At 39.0% G+C, this 20,405-nt stretch overlaps 1 protein-coding gene across 15 annotated transcripts in view; it reads left to right on the forward strand.

Annotated features, from left to right (window-relative positions):
- The window catches only part of rgs3a (regulator of G protein signaling 3a), a 147,671-nt gene that overhangs the window by 34,021 nt on the left and 93,245 nt on the right, over window positions 1-20,405 (forward strand). For 14 of the 15 annotated variants that reach the window (XM_061847530.1, XM_061847523.1, XM_061847516.1 and 11 more), the window contains 9 exons: window positions 1-240; window positions 5,657-5,738; window positions 7,918-8,023; window positions 9,302-9,740; window positions 10,642-10,681; window positions 11,038-11,357; window positions 11,438-11,515; window positions 12,510-12,621; window positions 16,173-16,216. In XM_061847530.1, coding sequence (XP_061703514.1) covers window positions 1-240; window positions 5,657-5,738; window positions 7,918-8,023; window positions 9,302-9,740; window positions 10,642-10,681; window positions 11,038-11,357; window positions 11,438-11,515; window positions 12,510-12,621; window positions 16,173-16,216 — 1,461 coding nt within the window. The remainder of the gene's footprint in view (window positions 241-5,656; window positions 5,739-7,917; window positions 8,024-9,301; window positions 9,741-10,641; window positions 10,682-11,037; window positions 11,358-11,437; window positions 11,516-12,509; window positions 12,622-16,172; window positions 16,217-20,405) is intronic. The other variant, XM_061847531.1, reaches the window with a different exon arrangement.

The following is a 20,405-nucleotide window of genomic DNA, read 5'->3' on the forward strand; positions in this document are numbered from 1 at the left end:
GAGGAGGAAGAGGAGGAAGACGAGGTGCAAAGTCCCATTCGCACGCCCTCGGCAGCGCAGAGGCGATTGTGGAGGTACTCGGGCTGCAGGGGCATCAGGCGGCCCGAGACTCAGCGCCGCAGTGTGTGCGTACTCTCAGCAGACTTGAACGGGACGACAGGAGGAAGAGGAGGAGGAGGGGGCGTGATGCACACCATTCACGGGCTGTGTCACCTCTGCATCGGATGTAGGCTTCCACAGGTGTGTGCGTGTGTTAGTGTGTCAGGTGTCAAAGTGGTCAGAACAGCGTCTCAGGGTACAGATCCAAGACAAGACCTGCATCCAAAAGCCAACTATTGAACCATGTGATTGTTACGCAAGGGCAGCACAGTGAATAATTGGTTAGCAGGTTTGCATCACAGTTCTGGTAGTTCACATCCTCTCCCTGCGCCTGCATTGTCTTAAATTTTTAAAATTTTTATCATTCTTGTGGAAGGTACTCTACAGTACTGTGCCTCCCACATTCCAAAATTTAATTGACAGTTTTCTGTCTGTATATTTTGTGCTGTTCAGTACACACTGAAGTGATTCACACACATACAGGCATAGAAGGAGAGATGCCAATAAAAGCGCCCCTTGAGTTGGGGGAGTCGGGGCAGCCAGCATCTTGTTCAAGTGCTCAAAGGCACTTCGATTGTAGCCAAAAAGCAGACTAGCTTTTCTCCAACAAGTTGCCAATTTTACAACCGTGAACTTTCAGTTCCAAAGTCCAAGTTATTACAGTGTTACAGTCACCCCATAATGAGGATAATCAATTGAAAAAATGTATGGAGTGATGGACTATCACAGTGGTTTGCATTGATTTATCATTCAATGCACTGAGAGTTCTAATATTCTAATGACTTCATTTAAGTGTGGTACGCGTACGTAATTTTAAGGCCCCGCCCCCAAAAAATGCCGTTTTATGCATGACATTGGTCAAAATGAGTCTATGACATAGTGTGTGGTTTGTCAATTGAATGCAAAAGGTAATAAACAAGTAATTGTTGCAAAATGACCAGATCGCATTTCTGTGTCTGTAACATAATCTTGTTGATTCATATTGGCACCCACCCGCTCAACTCATCTGAATGGCAACACCTGATCGCGTCTCAGCCGCCAAACTATACAAATATACAGTCTAAAATATACATGTGTAGTATTTTACAATTTGAAATGGTGAATCTTCCAGTCATTTTCACTAAAATGTTCACAAACGATAAACATTGCACACCAGTTATGTTTAAGAGAATGGGAGTGCAGGACCAGTCCCTCAAAATATTTTACTCATCTTATGTGCCCCCTCATGCCCTTTTTAAGTCACATTCCTATTAGTGGGCCAGCGGTCACAGGCCATAGGAGGCCGTGATATCATGATATAGCAAAGCTTATATGCATGTCAAATATGCCGTAAAAGACCAAAGGGAATAGTTTGAAAAAAGGTGTTTTGGTCATTTATTAGATTTTTTTCAGATTATTTTATAAACCTGATAAAAGGACATCAGAGATTAAAAAAAAAAAATCCTTCTTTGCCCTCCAAATCTGTAAAAGACCAATCCTCTGTTGTCTTGCTGATGTTCCATTCATGTCCAATGTGTTAAGCGTAAATTTCTCATGAACGTTTCTCACTAAACTGCTAAAAAAAAAAAAAAAAAAAAGATCTGGTCCAACGATCGTACATCGTAGGCCTGTTCAAGTTTTATGAACTCAAAGTTGTGTGTGGTCAACCCCAATTTCAAACAAGCCAATGTTTCTCTCACCAATTGTCACTATTAGTTTGCTGGACACAAATAGTGGAGATAACTAATCATTCAACACAATAAAAACAACAGTTTCAATGTGATCAAACCCCACTTTATCTCTAGAGAACATTTAAAAATAAAAAAACCTGACCAAAGTTCTGTGTAATTCATATAAACAAAATACAAAGTATTGTAACATTACAGAAGATGTAACCGATATCACCAAAATAAATAAACACTGAGTTGGCAACTAAGGAGATGGGGATTTTACACTTAGACTAGCTTGCTCTGTTTCTTCTTGTACAACTGGTCTTTCTTTGTATGCCCTGTGACACCCTTCTGAGATCCGCAAGTTTCAAGGTAATCTCGAGAACACCACACACGCCTTGTTGTGTATCAATTAAGATGTTTACAAATTGGTGTGTGTTTGTGTGTATACTTTCTTTTAAGCCACATGAGTCCAACTATTAGAAAAGTCTCTCAGCAGTTTTATAACACTGTCAGAATCAGAATCTGTTCGCCAATTATGTCAAAAACAAGGAATTTGTTTCAAGTAGTTGGAGCTGCACTAGTACAACAACAGTCAATTAAAAGTGAAAACTGCTGAGATATAAAAACGCAGCCACTGAGCAATAAAAGGTTACCAGTAATGCGGAATACTGATACATATTTTTTTGACAATATGGCAAATAATCGAGTTTCTAGCAATTTTGAACACTTTGAATGTCAACTGTGCAAATGGTGCAGATACTTCTCAGGCACATGAGTAACCTGTCAACCACAATAACAAAAATTGTCAAATTATTTTCCCCACGCAATTCTTGTATTGGATCCGATTTGATCGTTCCACTGCTCCTAATGTGATGCTCTTTCAGATGCATTTTATGATTTACATCTTTGAAAAGAATATAATCAGACATAATGGTTGTTGACTAGTCTCGTAATGCCTCTATTGCCCTCCTAAGAAAAATGACCAAAATGCAGAATGACATTAGTTTTGTGTGTATGTGTCTGAAATGTTGGTGTGCGTGTGTGTCTGTGTAATTCCAGTCACTGAACAGACTGACCCAGATTACATTGTTCCACCAAGAGGAAAAGGAAAATAGCTACTTGACCAGGGGATGTGTGTATGCATGTCTATGTACAACCCACAGCGACACGCACTCGCAAACAGTCCGCAAGTAAAGCTGCAACGATTAAGACAAGTGGCATAGTGAAATTAGCAATGTCTTGTCTCCATCCGTTGTTCCCCTTAGTGAGAGGCAGCGCACTGAGGTCTGAAGGCTAAAAAGTGGAACTCTCCGAAGCTCATCCATGAGCACATACTTGAGCACACATGTGCCTGTCTCTCTTGTGTACTGGATGAGTTAAAACCCACAGTTTGGATCCATTAATGTCCTCTATGTCCTTTTTGCTGAATTATTAATCGCACCGCTCTAATACATTTTAAATGAACACTGCGAAAAACCTTTTCACTCATCCATCATTTACTTTCAACTTGCAATATTATAATTATTATTATTTTTAATTAACATTGTGAGGCATTTACCTGAATATAGAAATTAGTTGAACTGTGTTTAGAAATACAGTGGAACGTCTGTTTTATTTTTGTTTAGAATATACATTCTATAGTACTTTTCACCGAAAACAACGAATGTAATATCTCAGGATCAAACTTTGCCCATCAATCTAGATGTTAAAAAAGAAGCAAATTAAACCATAATGTGAATTAAAAAACATTTTTTAAAAAATACTCACACTTGGAGTTTATGGGAGTAGCTAAAGTTTTCCAGAAATATTTTGTTGAATTCTGCACTGTACATCATCAACTGGGGCACCCAATCAAGAAGAATGGAATATTCTTTCAGCAAAAAGAGACTGCAAAGTCCTTTTAATAAATAAGTGGCAAACGTAGTAAATTAGATGGAGCACAAAGTAATTTTTTGGTTTTTACTTTCCGCCTATCCTTTTTTTCCTGCATTTCTGTTTTCCCAGAGTACCATTGATATCCTTTATGTCGACTTTATCCGACCACTATTACTTCTTAATACTTCCTAATGTCGTCATTTTCTTTCTCTCATCATCTCAATTACTTTTGGGGCGTGCTTAACTTATTATATTACCTTAATCATATTCAGTATCCGCATATATAGTGGTACAAAGTCTTGTTTGAGACGTGTGAAAATGACCTGCTTCTGTCAGTCAGGTAGGAGTTCTTCGTCATTGCAGCGTCATGATGATTTGGCCTGTTACTCACCCGCGTTTTCGCCGTCTCTCATGAATTTGCAATGGTGTCTGACATTTTAGGGTCATTGCAAGCTTCAGGGGCCCTGATTAGTTGCATCGTTCGACTGAATTTCTCCATTGAGACTCAATTTTACAGCAGATGTGTAAAATTTAGCTCTTTGTTTCTGCTCATCTCCTCCTTGACAAAACAATTTCATTCAACCCTGACACTAACTCATTATAAATACGGTTGAGAAAAAAAAAGGATTTTGGCAGAATTTGGTGGAATGATTCGGAATCGGACATAGACAAATTTCTACTATTTCGGGTCTTTTTTGTTCACTACTGTGTAAAAATCAATTTTTTTCCCCATGGAAATTGGTGAGTTCTCTGTGAGTTTCATTCCCTCTCTCAACCCAAGGGTAAATCTGTCACAAAATCTCCAGTCAGTTCAAACAACACATTGTGGACAAGAAGGGAAGCCGCCTTAAGCCTTAAAGCGTAGCATGTGATCAACGGATAAATCACAAGTTTAAAATTGAAGTAAAGACGCAGCAGCCTCAGACAGCAAACAACTCACGCAATCTATCTTCCCTTCACATTAGGAGTGTTGACTTTTAGGCTACTGTAGATGTTTGGAAGTTTTGATCCTCATGAACATTCTTTAAAAATAGTTGTTTTGCTATTACCATAGTTTACATGACGACTGTCTTTTGGAACCTTAAAACGGTAACATTTGGAATAGCATCTGGAAAAATTCTTCTTTTGAGCGTCACACCATTATTGTTCCTCTCCAAAAAATGGTGTTCAATGTGCGTATTTAACCAAAACAACAATGGTGGGCCACTGTGTTATTGTAAAGTTTGGCTTTTCAATTTTCTCCAGCAATTTACCTGTAATGTGTCCATTGGCTTTACATTAAGTTCAACCCAGAAACTGTGCAACTATACATACAATGAAGGACAAAATACTTTCAGAAATGCATGTTTCTTCACAACCCTATGACACAACCTGTAACCTGGCGTGCGTATAGCAATCTTTTTGCCCATTTTGAATTTAATTCCAGGTTGGTTGACTTACTTTTTACATTTTGAAATGGGTGTGAGGTGATTGAATGAATTGTAGCCTGTCAGAAATGTGACTAGATGATTGAAACCTGAACCATGGGCAACTGACAATTACACGGCTTACATGGAACAGCAGTGACGCAAACTGACAAGTTATAATTTGAAAATCGTACCGTGTCTGACCAGCTTTAGCATATTTTTCAAACTCATATTTTGACCATGGTGTTTGTACAGAGTTTTCAGTCAAGGAATATTTTTCACATCCTTCTTTTCTGAGAGCCATGCATTTGTCATATAAATGTGAACTGGGTTACCTGGGAATGCCTCACAAAGCATTCCTCTGCCACCCATGAACAAAGAAAGTCAGTCTTCCGTCTCTGGGAGTTGTTTTTCTCACCAGCTCAGCTAATTGGCTTCCTCAGGAAAACTGCCGTCAAGACAGTTCTCATAGGAAGCAGATGCCAAAAAAAAAACCTCTGCTTAATGTTGGTAGGGATCTGATTTTCCTTCAAGCCTTCTACTTTCTCAACCTACCGTTGGTTGTAGAGTAATTAAGGCTGGCCAATGTCAAAGGGATGATCTACTTGTCTCTTTGTGTTCCAGGTGACCATCCTTCGAGGAAAGGATGGATACGGATTCACCATCTGCTCTGATTCGCCTGTGAGAGTGCAGGCTGTTGATCCAGGCAAGAATGTTCTTTTAAAAAGGATCCAAAACAATATAGCCAAGCCACGTTTCCACCAAGTAGTATCGTTAATTTCATAGTATTGTTTAGAACAACCCCAATTTGGCTTAGGTGTCCAAATGAACAGAACCAAAACAATTTCAGTGAACTGGAATAGTGGACACCCAGAATTGCCCATTTTGTTTTTACAGACAAGTGGTGCCTGTGATAGAGTTCACACAAGTCTGCTGTGATATACTGTAGAACAATATAACCTGATTTGGCTATTTCACTTTGTAACTGACTATTAAATCCTAAAGAGAATTATCTATTTTTCCCAAGTGTTTTAAAAACACAGACTTTTTCTCCGGTAATTGGAGTGACTGACTTTTGGAGTTATTTTGGAGTGACACTGAGCAATAAATGGTTACCATTCCTGTAGTAATGCTCATACAAAAACAAATGTGAAATGAATGCAGTCCTCAAGCAATTTAGAGCAGTTTGAAGTGACTAGTTGTGCGATAATCTGGAACAATAACAGTTTTACAAATGGTGCAGATAGTTCTCAAGCACGAGTAACCAGCATTGGTCAACAACATATGCAAATAGTTTAGAGTGACAAGACTATGACAGTGAGTGCACAGATAATGTATTAGTGTTGTTAGTCACCTGTTCAAGTGGTTCATGGAAACAGGGAACAAGGTCTTGGGAAGTCTGCCAGTTTGGTTTGCATTGTTTGACACCGCCTACATGAGGGAAAGCGCTGGAAGAGGTGTCGACCAGGATGTGTAGCGTCCAAGGGATTTTGCATGGTCTTGTCTTAGTACTGGCAGCGTCCAAGACCTTGAGGGTGGGTTGGGGTGTACTGAGGATTTTTTTCAGCAGCCCTGACTGTTCATTGCAGTTGGAGTTTGTCCTTTTCTGTAGCAGCACTAAACCAGATGAATGAAGAGAGAACCGACTCAATGACTGATGTGTAGGACTGCCTCAAAAGCTCCCGCAGCAGGCCATGCTTCATTAGAAGGAACAGGAAGGATATTCCACTGAGCCTATTTGAGGATGGAGTTGATGTTGCCACTTCAGGTCCTGAAAAACTGTAATTCCCAGGAACTTGAAGGTCTCGAAGATTGACACAGGGCAGTTGGACAATGTGAGGGGCAGGTCTGACAAAGGATACTTCCTGAAGTTCACGATCATCTGTACAGTGTTGAGCGTGTTCAGCCCCTTGTCTTGCCAGCCGCACAAAAACTCCCTACAATTCCCTTCCTGTCGATACACAGGCTCGTCACTGTCTTTGATGAGGCCGATGACTGTGGTGTCATCTGTAAACTTCAGAAGATTGACAGCTGGGTGCGTTGAGCTGCAGTCGAACAATAGAACAAAGAAGAGGAAAGCAGTAAAGGACTTTGGAGGACATCCAGAATTTTGTGATTTCTCTGCAAATGGCAAAAAAGGAAGGGGTGTCTTGTGGTTTTGTTCAGTTTGGCTCGCTGTGGTACAGTTTGGAGTAGTAAGCCATGATTTTCTTTGCCTTTAAACAAATGAAATAAAGAAGAGGAAAATTACAGAGGAGGACATCAACTATTATGTATCTTCTTTTTGGATGTGGTATGAAGACTAGGAATGTCCTGTTGTATTGCACAGCAGAAAAGAAAAGAAAACCTCCCCATAGGTGCCATACCTTTAGGTCTCCTAATTCACAGATACACTTTTGGTACCAAAAGATGACACCATAAAGATCTGATTATATTACCCATAACACCTTTGGCACTTAGCACTAAACTGTACCAATAGTGGAAATTTACTTTACTCTCTGTGGCTTACTTTATAATCACACATTAGCATAGCCAATAACTAATGTGCTTACTATTTTCTTTTACTGGTCTTTTTAGTAACTGAACTACATTTAAACGGCCTCTTTTCCACCCAATTGCTTCCTTTTCCCAATCATAGATCCATTCTTGATGCCTCATGAATTATTCATCCCATCATAAAAGTTTAATGTCACCTGTGGTCCTTCTGTTTTTCATCTCTCCGCTTTGAGGATTACTGTGAGGATCAAGCTCCACAGCAGGGTATCACCGCTAATAGGGGGAACTTGCATGAATTTTTTTTGTGTATCAAATAAACAAGCTTGAAGAAAAAAAACCGCACTGAAATCATGCATTGATTGATGTGTCTTTGTTGTTTTCTGTGTCAGGAGGCCCTGCGGACCAAGCTGGCCTGCAGCAGTTGGATACACTTCTACAACTCGATGGTCAGCCTGTGGAGCAGTGGAAATGTGCCGACTTAGCCCATGCCATCAGGTAAGACACCTCAGCACTTTGGGGTTCTTGCTCTTGACATAAAGAATTAAGCCCATGATAGCATTGGTGGAGAAATTGTACTTGAACCTCAACTACCTTTGGGACCACGTTTTTTTCTCTTACAGGGAAAAGTAATCTGTGATATCTGAATCTTTGAAATTAGGCCAAGAATGAACATTTACTCCTTTGACCTCAATACCCTGTACTACTGCAAGATAACAAGTGCTATGGGAGAAATGGTTGAATGGCTGGATTTGATAAATGACTCAGTGGTTAATTCTTAATTGCTGAAAGTCTTTGGTACAAAAACAAAACACTGGTAAAAAAATAAAAAGGAAATTACTAGACCTAAACAATATTTGAGCTTGTGAGCTTGAGCTTGAGATAACAGTCAAGAGCAAGAACCTAAAAGATTTGTAAAAATGTGGAATAATTCATCTTGAGTGAATGAATAGATGCATCTATCAATTTTCTCAAACTCATCCTCATTGTGGTCATGGGTGAGCTAGATCCTATCCTAGCTGACTTTGCGCAGGAGGCAGGGTAGACCCTAAACTGATTGCCAGACAATCGCAGAGAACATCTTGACAAATTACCACACATTCATGCTTTCGGACAATTCAGTCTTCAATGAACGTAACATATATTATGTGGGAGTACCTACAGAAAACTCACGCAGAGACATTGAAAAATATGCAAACTCCACAAAAGAAGGCTAGGCCTAGGTTCCAACTGTGAATCCCTTGATTGTGATTATGAGCCAGAACCAATATATCAGTCTGCTAAGAACCCAACTGATAGTGAACCACATTAAGGTGTAATCTTTCTAAATTAATAAGAATGTTAACCTTAAGAACCAATGTCTGAGAGGGTTGATAGAAAATTTTACCAAGTTAAAAACATAAATTGACCTGATCTGGAGCAGAGAAGAATTGCACCCAAGATAGTCCTAAGAGAACCCTTGTTCACCTTTTAATGTGAGCTTGTGCCATCAAAATCGATCATATGCACTTGTCAACATTCAAAATTAGGATTCGTAATATGTTAGGTTATTTTCTTTAACCAGGTCAAGCAGTTGAGAAAAGTTTCTAATTCACAATGCTGACCTAGTTGCAAGTTAAGTGTCTTGCTTAAGGGCACATAAACGTCGGGGTTGGGTTTCGAATCACTGACTCTATGGTCACTGAGCCAAGAATCCCTGATATTGAGGATCTGAATATTTTTCAAAAGGAATATGCTTGCTTCAAAAATGACGATGCACTCTTGTTATGTGTCCAGAAACAGCGCAAATGAGATCACAGTCGTGGTGTGGCGTAGCGGCCCCTCAGCCAAGCCCAACTTCGAGGGTCTCATCCACCGACCATCCTACAAGCCGTCCACCTCCAACTATGAGACACCCTCACCACCTGCCCGCCAGCGCGCCCCAGATTTGGGCATCGGTCGAACTCCGCCGGCCGTGCCGCCGCTCCCGGCTCACCACCGCACCACAGGCGCCCGCAGGCTGCTGGTCAATGGCTGCGATAGCATCGCAGGTGGCAGCGCGGGTTTAGGGGTGGACACCCTGAGGTGGGGGGCCCAGAGCGGCTCGGCCGAGGAGCTGGACGGCAATCCACGGCACCTCCAGCACCCTCACACCGCCACGCTGAAAGGAACCAGGGTAAAGGCGAGCAACGGGGACAACTACATCATCCTGGCCCCCTTCAACCCCGGAAGCCAGGTACCGCAGACTGGTGGTGGGCTGCATCTTCATCATCTCCTCCGTCCTCCTCATCCTCACCATGGCCACATGATGGCTCATGCTAGATATGTCTCCTTACCCTTCATCCCCGGTGCTAATTGATAGACTGACTTGACACAAGGCTTCCTTCAAAGTTCCCTTTATTGTGAACACAGGAAGTGCATTCAGATGACAATAAAGCACTTAGTCTGCCATCCCTATGCGTGGCCATACAAAGACATCTGTTAAACAAAGCATGTGTTTTAATTGCATCATTTATCTCACAGGTATCCTATTGATTTTTACTATGTTTAATGCATCAGTTCATGGATCACATGAGGATTTTTCAGAACTTTGTACACTATGTACTGATGGTTGCCTCTAGTGGTTGCATCAATAAAGCAAACTTGTTTTCAAAGCAAAGACTGAAATGAGTTCCTTAGTTAATAACAATGTAAATACACATTACTAACACATTTTATGAGAACAACTGACTAACAGGTCTAACCTTTATTTCTCTTGTTATACATAAAGAATTGGTAGCTTGCCGATACCATCAAAACACGCCCTTGTGTTTCATTGAGCTTCAGTAGATTGTGTAAAAACGTGTGTGTGCGATTACATATTTGAATTCAAGGGAAAGAGGAGATGATTCAGCCAATAAAAATGAATCACAATTACGGTGCAAAAAAAAAGGTTGAATTCACAATGTCTACCATTGTCTCCATGTGAAGCTAAATTTACCTTAAAATGACTGCTGAAAAAGCCCAACACAATGCTATCATGTTATCGCTTTGTAAAGTGATGACATGACAGCATATACACGCCTTGTTGTGATGACTAAGTCCTACCTTACTGATTGTGTAAAATGAGCTAAATGTACCAATTTTTCTGCTTTCAGATCTTGAGGCCAGTTTATCAAGACAATCAGGCAACGCTTGGTAAGACCTCTCAGCATATAAAAACATACAAACCATGATATAGGTTTAAAGTGCTTGTCGTAGTAACTCATTCATATTAACTGGATGAATAGATGAATAATTTATAAAATAAAACATGACTTTGAAACCTCTGTCATAGCTTAATAACATTACATACCAATTTCATTGTTTATATTAAGGTTCATCGAAGTAGTTGGCATGGAAAATAAGAAAAATGTTCTTAGAAGTACATGCACTACACACAAGAGTAAGATAAAGCAGTGCACCTCATCTAATCGTGTGAAGAGTGAATAGTGTCATGAAATATGTATTTCCCAGTACAAATGAATTCTAATATTTACTATGTTGTCTTTTAGCGAGTCGTTTGTATCCCACGCGGCAGGCCTCTGGTGCCCAGAACCAGACAGCCAGCACTGGTGGGAGTGTCGGAACCTTTTCGGCTGGTTCAAGTGGAGGCGGTCCCTTCTCCAGCCGCACTGGCTTTCTGCGTCGCTCCAACAATGGGAAGACGGCAAAAAACACCCCGACCGGTACCGCCGTGCCCAACTACCCCCAGCAAAGCGCCAACTTTGCCAACTACCAGAACTGCACCATCGTCCGTTCCCACGTTCCTCATGGAAACTATGGATACATCTCTGTGGCGCCCAAGATCCTCATCTTCCCCATTTTTGTACAGGTGAGTCTGTTTGATGCCAACACCCCCTGCCCCTCCGCCCCCAATACCATAATTCAAATATATCTAACCTATATAAGCAGCCTCTGGATGTGTGCAGTCGAGCTCTCATCATAACAGAGGAGCTGATTTTACATGAGAGCAAACATCACTCCCTCAAGGTCAGTCAAACCCAACACTCAGTGTAATGTGGGATTTTGTGACAAAACAATATACAAATGCTTTCATTTTTGGGGAATGAAGTTGTGATTTCACCTGGACGAAAAGTTAGAATTTTAGCAAAATTGAGATGTCAATTTAGCTAGGAAAAAAGTTGTAATTTTTTAAAAATCAAGACCAGAAATAACAGGGTGAAACAGTTGTATTTTTTTCATAAATATATTTGAATTTTCTTTTACCAGGAATTTGTTTTGTTTTTTTACAGTGGAAATAAATTCATAATTTTTCAAGAATAAAGTCATACTTTTATACCACAAAGAAACAAATTCTGTGAGGATAACGTTAATATTAACATACATTTTTTAAAATTTTACAAGAATACATAAAAAAAACACTTTAGAAAATTAATAATTTTGCTAGAATAATTAATGTTAAAAGGCTAATAATGTCATATTTTTATGACTTATTACTGTAGTAAGTTGTATTACTGTAATTTCAAAAAATTTCTTTTAAATATTGAAAAGACAGATTACAATGAGTCAAAAAAATTAACAAAATTATCCATCCACCCATCAATTTTCTTAACCGCTTATCCTCACAAGGGTCATGGGAGTGCTGAAGCCTATCCCAGCTTTCAATGGGCAGGAGGCAAGGTACACCCTGAACTTGTTGCCAGCCAATCATGAACAAAATTATTATTATTATAATTATAATTAATAGTAATAGTAACAATATAGTGTTTTTTCTATGGATAAAAATAAAAAGAATAATTACAGAATAAAGAGACGTTGTGAGTTTTATTTATTTTTTTTAAATGATGAAATGATGAAGGCTCCAACTTTATGTAACTAAAAATTTTCAATTTTGATCGTGGTTTTACCAGGAACGAAGGCTGTTATTTTCTCCCTTCCTATTTATTGACAGATCCACATTTCTGAATGTACTGTGTAATATATATATATATATATTGACCTCCTGATGGTTCTTTGATTGCAGGTTACTGTGTTCATCTACACAGACTTGATGTTGTTCACGAGAGAAGATGAGCCCGGCAAGTGTAATGTCCTCCAGAGTCCTTTGTACCTGCGACACCTGCGACTACAGGACGGTATGTTTGGCTGAGTCATAAAGTGCATGCTGGGACACATTACTTTAGGACTGGGACGTTGTACGCCACTTTATACTATAATAATAATAATAATAATAATAATAACGTTGTTAAGTAAAACGTAGAGGCATGTAACCTGTAAAAACTAAAATTCAAAATTGACACCACATATCCCACTACATGGGAATGGAAGTGCTTATTTTAACATGTAATCAGTGTAGCAAAACTAATATTTAGCATATTAAGTTGAATTTTATCCAGAAACATTTTCAATTTTTATATTACTGAAGTTGTAATTTAAAAAAAAAAAGATATAGATTAGTGAGAATAAAGTTTGTATTTAATTCAGGAAAGCAGTAATTTAGTGATAGTAAAGTCATAATATTGTCACGAAAATTGTCAAAATGTTGTTAAAATATGATCAGAAATTAAGCCCATTAAACAAATTTTGTGCCAATTTGGTTATCTTTAAAAAAAAATCTGAAGTTTGGGAGGAAGTTTTTGTTTTCACCAAGAAAAGAATTGGGAATTTTGTGAACCATCAAAATCGTCATTTTGTGAGAATAAAGCCTTGAATTTAAAAATGGGGGGGATAAATTAGGATGCCTCAGAGTGACATAATGTGATGAGTTTATTAGTAAGAGAATTTTCAATTTTTCCCTCATTCACCTTTTTTTTTTATCCTGTTAAAGGTATGACTGTACTTTTTCCAGCCCCCACCCCTAAAAAAAGTCAGAATTTTCCTGGTTAGAAAAAAAGGTTACATTTCCAACTGAAAGTTTGTCAGATTCCAAATGAGAGGTTCATGCTTTTTTGAAAATTTCAGTCAAAAGCAAGAATTTTTCATTCTGTTAAAGACACAATAAGTCTTGTATTGGCTCTCATGAGATTGTTTTGATTATTTGTTGAAGAGTGTTTGGGGGACGTGTGATGGCAATAGCGAATTGTTACATTCAGCGAGAAACCCCGGTTTGACCTGCAGTTATTTACGGAGCAACATCCCCGCTGAGTTCCTGCTGCTTTGTCTTTTTCATTCTAGTCCGCAGTAAACACTCATCTCCTATGCCAGTGCTCTCCATAACTTGGCTGCGGCCAATGACAGCCTCACATCATCTAAATATTTGTCTTGAGTAAAATACACGCAGGGCGGACAATAATGTACTTGTAGCTCCTCTGTGATTTTTTTTTTTTTTTTTCTCCTCGCATGCAGCACATTGTTTCAATTATGAATAATACTGTACTCTATTGTGCTACTTTGTGCTCTATTGTTTTGACTCGTCACAAATCCTTTTTATGTGTGTAAGTACTGTTCAAAATCTGTGGTGCATGATATTCCATTGGACTAAATGGCACCATAGCATCTTAATTGATGTAGCAGGATCACAGGCGGGACACACACACACACACACACACACACACACACACTTCTTTGGATCACATTCAAATGTTCTATAACATAAAACAAAATAAATTAAAAGAAAATGACGTCATGTTGAAAATGCAAAAAAATGCATGACATCATAATTTATGATAAAGGCATATGAAAAATAAATCCACAGAATTATTTTTTATGTATTTTAAATTGAATTAATATAATTATTTATGTTGATTGCTGATACAATTGTATTTTATTTGTTGGGTTGGTTTATTAATGTTGAGTTCAGATAAAAAAATTTTAATTAAGCAAAAATATACATTAAAATTGTTGTATTTTTGTAATGTTAAAATGAAACAAAAATATTTAAATTGGTGGAAAATACAGTACATCTGTGTTGGTACAGATAAAACTAAATGTAATAATTTATCATATGTAAAATGGAAATAAACCCTAACGCTAAGTAAATGTAATTACAAAACAATTATTTGTTGGATGAAAATAAAACGGAACTCGTTCATGTTGATTGCAGATGAATAAAAAAATTAGATATGTAAAAAATGGCATTAAGTTAAATCCACAAATGATTAATTTTTTTAAATATATTCAAAGGAAAGCAATTATTAATATTTATTGAAAATGAAGGTTTTGGGTCAGTGCACCTAAAATGAGTGATGATGTAATTTGTGTTGCTTGGAGACTTGTACTAAAATTTAATTGTTTTGCTGGATGAAAAAAAAAATGTAGTCATGTTGTTTGCGGGTGAAGCAAATACAATATGTATAATAATCTGAGGTCACCACTGTCAATTGTGGTACCATAATCTGAGGTCCTCAGGGGTCACATTCATGTTTGGCTCTCTGTCTGTGTGTTCGTGTGTGCGTGTTGTCATAAACGAACACAGTTACAGAGTACACAGATCTCCACCCTGTTGCCTGCCTGTCATTGTTTTTTCACTTCGGCAGCCTCAGTCAGGAAAGAGGCGCCAGTGGGGGATTGTGTTTGTTTCAAGTGAGTGTATGTGTCTGCACGCGGAAAAAAAAAAGATCCAGACCGGGACCAGTTCAATACAACAGCTGTCCCGTGTTCCCGTCTACACGACACTAACGTCAAGTAGCGTGGGAAACAATGCAGATTGAACACATCACGCAAGCAGATATGATCATCTGTCAGTGAAATTATCTGTGTGGCCATGACAATTGCTTATCAGATGAATATTCATATTATATTGAAATTGTTGCGGCGTCTCTAATGTTTTGACCCTCTCCTGAAGACCAATAAAAGGCAATAAAACTATTTGAAACTGATCTCATGAGCCGTTAAACCGCTGTGGAAATATATCCAATAGTGTCCTCTGCTGGTTTTCATTAGAATTGAGTTTCTTTCTACACTTTATACGAAGGAGCTTGGGAGGCGTGGGGGGGGGGGGTGTATTTCTGCCCCACGGCACTAGGTACTTCTTCAAATGCATTTATTGGATTTTTTTTTTCTTCTGAAAATCCTTGTGTAAGAGTAGGGCTACTTTATTTATTTATTTATTTATCTATATACAAACTATGCCATTTGTATTTATGCAATTGGTGACAGTACCATTCATCTATTTAATGTTTATTTTAGCATTTTTTTCATTTTATTTTATTTTTGCTGACATTCTTTTGTGAGTGTGAAGCAGAATTAAAAAATAATCTTCGTATGGAGGATCTGGGTGTGTATTTTCTCATCTGCGGTGAGTTTTGGATACATAATTGACCTCATTTATTTCAGAGGAGGCCTTTATTTTTTTCTGAAATGCTTATTTAATAGTGTCTTTTTCTATTTCATTTCCTCAACTTTGGTCTGGGGTTATTCACTTACTCATCTTCAGTGACAACCTGGGGGTTATTTTAATTCATTTATTTGAGAAAAGGCTTAAATCTTTTTTACTCAACCGATTGTGTAAGAGTTGAGCTTCCTTTAGGTATTTACTCAATTCCATTCTGATTGTTTTCATTGGAGAAGAGGTTTTTATGTTTTCTTTCTACTCTACGGCTTGTTGAAAACAATTCAAAAGGTTACTGCCGCTACCTGCCCGTCTTTTTTTCTAAGGAGAAAAGGGAGGTTCCTATTTGAGGTGTACATGATTATCATAATAAGAAGAAATAGCGATATGAAGGTTTTATGTTTCTTTGTCTTGCAGATTACGCCGAAGAACTCCGATTCTACCTTATTCACATGACCCAAGTAAGACCCTCATTTACTGGCATGTGTGTGTGTGTCTGTGATTCATTGTGCCGACGCCAGACCAATCGAGTCGGCCAATAATCACATTATTGGTGAGACATATGGATTAGCAGAGTGCTCAAATGAAAATGTCTTTTCCTCTTCCGTAGCTGTCACGTCCACAATATTTGAGCTGTATCAAACAGAAGTCAAGTCACACATGTTAAAAGTTAAGAGAAGGAGTTGTAGTCTTAATTTAAAAAAAAAATGCTGATCTGTAGTAAGTTTCGTACCTTCCATTTGTCAGTTTTCCTTAACTGGTGATTTAGCTTGGGGTGCGATCAGGGAATGAAAATGTTAAAACATAAGTAAACAGGCCTCCTGAATTGAGGATTAACTGGGTGATAGGACGATGCAACGGAGGCAGACACCCAGAGATGGACATTTCTTGGAAGCGAGAAATTGCAAAAGAGGGATAATGCTACCAGAAATCCTAATGGAAGGATGGAAAAAAAAAAAGTGAGTCTAAGATCTAAGATCTTGGTCTTCCATTGGATGGATAAAAAATGATTGCACACTATTGAAAGATTGTAAAAAGAGAAGCAGAAGCCAGAGTAGCAGCAGTTTTAATGGCGACCAATCATGTGGTCCGTTGAAGGGCTTTTGCCTAAGCTTTCGGCTTCAACCGGTGGCAAGCATTGGGTGGGCTGTCCAGGGGGTGGCGGGCATGCGATGCGGACATTTTGTAGGCTTAAATTTGAAAAAATAAAAAGAAGTATTAGTTTTCATTTCAAGAAATCACATACTTTGTAGAGCACTTCTATCTAACACCTTTTTATTTTGTTGTTTGGTGACGATGCAGTGCTGACATCTAGTATTTATTTAGTTATTTGCTAATCACGTGTTTTTGAAGAGCTCTCTTGTGATTGGCCAATTTGAGGCACTTGCACACTTCACGGCATCCGCATGGAGTAGAAAACAGGACAGCGGCCCATATTTGGCCCTGGCTGTGTAGTGACCCAACAGCAAATCACCTGGTGGCTTTTCCTGCTGGTTTGGGGTTGAAACAGGCCACAGGAAAGCATTATGTATTAATCACTTGAAAATGACAATCCCTTGGCAGGACATATAATTGCGCAAGCCAAAAACAACTTGCGTGGCATATATCAACACCAAAAACTTTATTTATCATAGACGTGGTATGATGACAACAGTTGTCAATTACAATTAACATCATCATCATCATTGACGAGTATCCTATGACTTGACTTTGATTAACAACTACAAAAAGAAAAAATCTCGAGCCATGCTGCCTCCAGTATATTTGAGTGGAAAATGTACTTGTATGACATCTTACTAGTTGGATGTAGCTAACTGGGTGCTACTATTTTGTGCATGTTTCGTTTCCAACTTGATTCAAATTGAGCTTCCTGAATGGAAAATATCTCAGAAAAGTGCTTAATGCCTTACATCTGTATTGCAGTAAATCTTCCAACTCTCATTAGTAGCTTCTGAATGTTTTAAAGCCTCACCCCTCCCTTTTGTTCCTGAAATTCCAGACAGAATAAGAGGAGCATTGCTGTCTGTCCCACTGGCTGGAAAAAGAGGAAGGAAGTGGCTACATAGCTTTCACTCCGTCCAATTAGGAAAGCATATAAATAGAAATGTTTTACAAGGGAGAGAAGGAGAGTTGGAGCGGGCCAATGGCAAGATTTGATTAGGCGTGTTCACGTAACAGTGCGGGATTGGAATGTTGCCTCTGGAAAGCCCACTTAAACGCTAGCACAACTGGAAATAATGATGATTTTAAAAAAAACAAAAAAATGCTGCATTAGCTTGAATGTTGCTAATGCTTCATGTAACAACCTGTCAACAACTACCATGGATGGCGAGGGACAGCCAAAGCTGGATGTTTTGGAGACAAGATTCGAGAGAGCAGACTTCGATGGTTTGGACATGTTCAGAGGCGAGAGAGTGAGTATATTGGTAGAAGGATGCTGAGGATGGAGCTCCCAGGCAAAAGAGCGAGAGGAAGACCAAAGACAAGGTTTATGGATGTGGTGAGGGAAGACATGAGGGCAGTTGGGGTTAGAGAGGAAGATGCAGGAGATAGGCTAAGATGGCAAAAGATGACACGCTGTGGCGACCCCTAACGGGACAAGCCGAAAGGAAAACAAGATTATCACAAATACATGATTTATTAAATTAATGTACTATAGAGTACCTGTACGTGGTCCACTTGTTGGATAGAATGACTTTAAAGTGCGGGTGACATCCCTATAAACATTCTAAATTAGATATTGTAATGAAAAATACATATAACAGTATTCACTTCAATGTCTATACAAAAAAAATAGTGAGCGGAGAGCGCGTCATCCATGCACAAAGTTGCGCAATTGAGTGTTCCTCGACATCCAAGTGGTGGCCATATTAGTCGCGTCTTCTGTCCTTGACGTCATCGTCACTTCCGCCGTTGAAAACGCGCAGTGCCTGCTACTACGGAAGCCGAACAACAGATATATTCAGATTTTTCCAACGCCCCTTCTGACACGGAAGCTCTTTTCGAAAAGGACAACACCACACAACCGAGTGAAGTTACAGGGGCAATATTACACTATTGTTTCGAGGCCTCAGGACAATATTACACTATTGTTTTGAGCCATTTTCAGATGGTGTGGCTGAGTTTCGGCCCACCGTGCTATATAAGGAGGGGGTGGAACCGAGCTATGTCTCAGGTTGAGTGAGACATTGTTGGATGGGCGATGCGCACATCGACACATTTCATACGCGGATCTTTCGTTACGTTATGAGAGAGACCGATTACGTGGTCCGCCCCAAACTATTTTTTTTTTAGTTGCTGTATACACACCTACCTGTTATTTGGAACCCACGAAGCTCTCGTCCTTTGCATCCGTGAAATCCATTTTTCACAACGAACAGGGTCTCTTTCAAACTTATGAACGGTAATTCCATTCTCCCGAGTGTTCAAGCAATGCCCAACAATGCAATGAGCCGGCATTTTGGCTAACACGAAGGAACAACAAGCTACCTTTGGAGAGGTAAAACTAATGGAAACAAACGAGTCCACGAGGGGGCGCCACTGTCCTTTACGTCACTTCCTGCTTCCTCTGGACAACAAATTCCTGGGAGGATTTTCATGGCGGGAGTTACAAAAAGCTGTATACGTCAAAATCCTGTTTTGTGGTGAAAAAACACATGGGACCATATTGGCTGTGGGTTTTTTATTAATGAAAAACCAAAAATCATCCGTTTGACGACACTTGAGCTCTAAAATGCTGTGCTAGAGTTGAGATTTGCGATGAATATTTATGTTACTTACGTACTTGAAACCTGTCTTGTATTTGGCAGACATCTTGGTTTTATTGTTAGTTTTATTATTTTGGATGAATATGCTTAATAGTTGTAGTCACATTTGAGTTATTTCCCTACGTGATGGTTGTAGTCCACTTTTTGTTGACAAAAACCAAAGCTTTAGTGTCTTTTTTTTTAACAAATGGACATCATGTGTTTCAAGTTCAACCTATCAATTTTACAAAATACGAGCATGTTAAGAAAATAGAATGAATGGTCTGAGCTACTAAATAAGCAAAACAAAATTAGAATTTGATGGCTTATTAACTACATAACTGGCACCCATTAGAACATAAAATAAGATATGTTGCCATCATCTGTGATCACTAATTTTACAGTTACAGGCTAATGTACCATCAAAATGACTTGAAACTGTTATTTTAAGGTAATTGTTACATATTTTTGCTTCAAAATGCTGTGCTTGACCCTATCTATTATTTGTACATTTAGGTCAAATTTAAATACATCTAATATCAGTCACTGTGATTTGACAGGTACGTATACGCCCGCGCGCTGTTGCACTGGCAAATCTCCACAGTTGAGCATGAAAAATCACGCGCATAAAATTCGTAACAAGTAGAAATACATTATTGACAGACATCACTTATCTTGTGTAGTCTTGACAATGTTACCTCTAAGCTGCGCAATTGTGCACTTGTCGCACATGCACATGAAAACCGATCCAGCACAGTGACACATGGCCTGACGTCTTTTTTTTTTTTTTAACGGGGAAGCACACGGTGAATAACAAAAGCTGCTGCGCAGCCTACTTCTACTTCCTAGTTTACCTGACACAGCCCCCCCTCCGCTCTTAAAGGGGTACACTCAGAATTACAAA

Source organism: Syngnathoides biaculeatus, chromosome 17 (genome assembly GCF_019802595.1).
Source record: "Syngnathoides biaculeatus isolate LvHL_M chromosome 17, ASM1980259v1, whole genome shotgun sequence".
Lineage (NCBI taxonomy): Eukaryota > Metazoa > Chordata > Actinopteri > Syngnathiformes > Syngnathidae > Syngnathoides > Syngnathoides biaculeatus.